This window comes from Hipposideros armiger, unplaced genomic scaffold, assembly GCF_001890085.2.
Source record: "Hipposideros armiger isolate ML-2016 unplaced genomic scaffold, ASM189008v1 scaffold_835, whole genome shotgun sequence".
Lineage (NCBI taxonomy): Eukaryota > Metazoa > Chordata > Mammalia > Chiroptera > Hipposideridae > Hipposideros > Hipposideros armiger.
This window is the reverse complement of record NW_017732185.1, coordinates 198,663-202,707: the sequence shown is the minus strand read 5'-3', so window position 1 is coordinate 202,707 and position 4,045 is coordinate 198,663. Positions and strand designations below refer to the sequence as shown.

Genomic DNA, 4,045 nt, shown 5'->3' with positions numbered 1-4,045 from the left:
AGCTCTGCCCCCCCAGAGCTGGCTTCCTGGGGTGAACAGCCGCTGTCTCACCTAAGCTGACACCCGGCAGAAGAGAACGGGCAGGGGCTGACAGGAGCTGTCCCAGACCAAACCCCATCGGAGGGAAGCACATAAACTCATTGCTGACACTCGGGCCACTTTCCCAGGGGACGGCACTGTCAGATTTGCGCTCTGACAAATCTGTTACATTGCTAGCCCCAATTCTTTAGCTCAAGGAATGCCGTCTCTGCTAAAGAGACGTCTGTGAGGGCTCCACGCCAGCACCTGTTCTTATTAGCAGGCTCCAGCCTCTGAGTTAACAGCTCAGCTCCCTGTCCGATGATGGAATCCAGTGGACCCGTTTCCATCCAGAGGTTCTGCCGGTAACTCCTCCTGAGGACTGTTGTCCAGCTGAAAAAACCTCTTCTCTATCCTCCGCCTCAATTGGTCCGCTTCCGGTGGCCGCACCCGCTACTCTTTAAAAATACCCAAATTACTCCCAGAGGACGCTTAGCCCTTAAAGGAGACTAAAGGGGAAGATGAATTTGCTTGCAAGCTCCAGGGCCGGCGCACTGGTCCTTCGGAATTTGTCAACCCATCTCAAGAGGTGGCGATTCCAAGAAAGAGGAATATTACATGGAGTGGCCCCCATTAACTTACTGTGTGGAATGATTCAAGGCTTCATTCTAACACTGTAGTGTTCAGCTGGCTGACAAGCAGCCTCTCCCTGTCATCCTGTCCTGAGAGAAGCTCAAACTTGGTGTCAGAAACATCCTTCTGTCCCACGTTGGGGTCTCAACTCATGTGAACAGGGAAGACGCAGCTTTGTCCTAATACACAGGAAAAAGGAGACCTGGTCCCAAGACTGGACTCCCAGAGCTGATAAAAATAATGGAAGGTCACCTGGTCTAGATTCCACCTGTGGGCAGGTGGACATCCAAGGCCACACTGGGCAGACAGCTGTCTCACTTGTGACTACATCAAGGGACACAGACCAGACAGATTGCCAGAACGGTCCACCCAGTGTTTCCAGGACTCGGGTGGCTTCCAATGAACTGTGGCCTTCGCCACACCTCCTGACGTCACTCAACAAGGACACCAGACAGTCAACTTTGTGAATGCCGATGAGCAAACCAGGCAGCCACCCTGGGAGAAGGTGGTAGACTCCGGCGTCCTGCCACAGCAGGACACAAAGCTATGGCAGTCTCCTCTTACCTCTAGGGAGCATGGGAAGAAAGGAGATTGCAAAAATTACATTTGTTGGGAAGTAGAAACAATATTCCTTCCTACTGAATAAAAAACGAGTCCTCTGGGGCCTGGAGTGAGTCCCCATGGGAGCGGCTCACCAGTCCGGGTTCACTCTTCCTATGGACAACAGGGGTTGTCAATGCTCAACATGACATCGATGACATAGGCCTCCAGCAGGTCCAGCAGGAAGCTGCGGTCTCCCTGGGGGTCCAGACCCATGACATGACCCTGGCGTGCTCGGCTGTCAGAGTTTTGTCTTGACTGGCAGACACCTCCAACAAAGTCTGAAATATCCGGTTGTTTTGCTTCAGGATAAACAGCACAAAGAGGTCCTCTTCACACGGGTCGGAGTCCCCCTCCACTTCCTGGGAGTACTGCAGCATCTGCCTCTGTTCCTTGAGCCGCCGGTACTTCTCCCGGTCAGCGCTGTTTATCTTCAGCAGGGGCTGCAGGTGGTCGTGGTGCGTCTTCACGTTCTTGTTGTCCACATACTCGTCATACAGTTCCCGCTTCTCCTCAAATATCTTCTCTGTGGTGCAGGCCACATAGGACACCTCTACCTCCAGGCTCTCGATGTCAGCCACGTGCACGTAGAAGAAAGGCTTGGACTCGGGAATGGCTCCCCCAATGCTGGGCAGGGACACACTGGCCGGGCAGCAGCAGCAGTGCACTCTGTAGCACACAACACCCACAGGAGGGGGGAGAAAATATCAAAATGCGCTTCTGAAGTAAAGCAAATTTCCAAAGGACAAGGATCTGGTCTCCAAAGAATTTAATGAACTGAGACATGCAGCCAGCTGGGTGTGTGATCTTCATCTCAGGGTACATGTACCGGTGGATGGAAGGCAGCCAGCAGACGGGGGGGGGGCTGCCGCCTCTCCCCGGACCAGCACGCAGCACCCCTTTCTTGTCCTCGTAGAAGGCAGCCAGATGGGAGTGCTGTCCAGGCATCTCCAGCTGGTGCCGAACCTGGTTCTCCAGGAAGTGCATGTACCGGTAAAGCGGGGTGTNTCTTCATCTCAGGGTACATGTACCGGTGGATGGAAGGGGGGGGGGGGGGGGGGGGCAGGCTGTCGCCTCTCCCCGGACCAGCACGTAGCACCCCTTTCTTGTCCTTGTAGAAGGCAGCCAGATGGGAGTGCTGTCCAGGCATCTCCAGCTGGTGCCGAACCTGGTTCTCCAGGAAGTGCATGTACCGGTAAAGCGGGGTGTGGGACGGAGAAAGGATGCCCACTGACTTCATGCGGGCGCCAAGCTCCAGCTCGCTCTCCACAGGCATGTTGGCGAAGCAGGCCAGGCCGAAGAAGGGCCCTTTCCGGAAATAGATAAAATCAGACTGGATTTTATGGGACCCACTGGCCATCGACTTGAACGCAACATCTTCGAGGTCAATATCTTGAGGTAAACACCACTCCACCATGTTTCCCGAGCGGGGATCGAAGGTGACCACGAACACGGCCACCATCTGGTCCTCCTCCATGTCGCCCAGCTCCAGGCGCCCGGGCTGCAGCAGCACCTCGGAGGCACCCAGCCCCTCGGGCTCCCGCCTCCTCCATGGCTCCGCAGCCAACCGGCCACCCCCGGTGCCGCCCCAGCCCCAGCCTCCAGCCTGCAGCTCCGGGGCCTGCGGTGGGGAGACCGCTGGGTCCTCGGCCCAGCTCAGCAGTGGCACCGCGGCGCCCCGCTCCACCATGGCGAAGCGAGGAAGAGCCGACACAAATTTGTTTTGTGAGAATAAATTCAGGGGGTTCAAAAGACTTGTGCTAATTTTCAAACCAGACTTAATTATGTGCACTATATCACAGGTTGAATATTTCATTTTCAAAGTTGAAGTTCTTCCTACAACTTAATAGACAAGTGAGAGTGTTTCTGTATGAGAGCCAACAGGTTTCATGATGAAAGAGAATTTGTGTGTAAGGACTACTTATCTCTTCCTCAAGCTGAAGCAAAGTCAAAAATTCATTGCCCTGGTCCTACATAATTGACAATGATAGCAGCATTATTAAGTACTTCTCTTTAATTCATGAGCAATGCTGTTGCAAATGCTTTCTCTATATGCCAGAATTAATTACATTCCATCACTTTTTAACATTTGCATTTTAAAATCTTATTTTTTCAGCACTGGTTCAAGATGGTTCAACACATCAGAAAGAAAGAGAAAAAGAAAAAACAGATTACAATCAAATTCTAATTCAAAATTATGGTTTCTTATTAACAATAACAATAACAATGCTAATAACACATTAGGGTTAACCAAACATTTTTGCTAGGCAGTGTACTAACCTACACACATTATCTCAATCATACCTCATAACAACCATCACAGATAGGTTCTATTATTATTTTCATCTTACAAATTAGAAATTCGAAGTATAAGATATTAAATGATTTGGCAGAGGGTATAGAGATGAAAACTGCAGAACTTGGGTTCAGAATCAGAGATCCATGTTCTCACATAGTCCACTATAATTCCTGATTGTACACTAAAAAACTGTCAACTACTAGAAGCAATAAATTGGTGAATTACTAAGATAAAAAAATGTGATGATGTGCATAGAAAATAGCATTTTATTATTTATTATAATAATTATAATATATAATTAACATGACATTATAATAATATGTCTAAAACATGTGCTCATCAACTATGTTGTTATTTTAGATATCACCAGAAGTTCGTATACCACCTTTGGAAAATACATTTTTAGGCACTAGGAACAATGGATGTATTTGAATAAGGTATAATAGAATTAAGGTTTTGCTTTGTGGAAAATAAATTGATAGTATTTTACATGAG

The 4,045-nt window shown here is 49.3% G+C and overlaps 1 protein-coding gene across 1 annotated transcript; it reads right to left on the bottom strand.

The window, feature by feature from the left end:
* Positions 1–1,365: 1,365 nt before the first annotated feature.
* On the bottom strand, positions 1,366–2,941 carry LOC109374574 (protein LCHN-like). The gene is given in 4 exon segments (XM_019629293.1): positions 1,366–1,473; positions 1,476–1,949; positions 1,951–2,217; positions 2,420–2,941. Coding segments are annotated over 4 exon segments (1,371 nt in total).
* Positions 2,942–4,045: the final 1,104 nt, after the last annotated feature.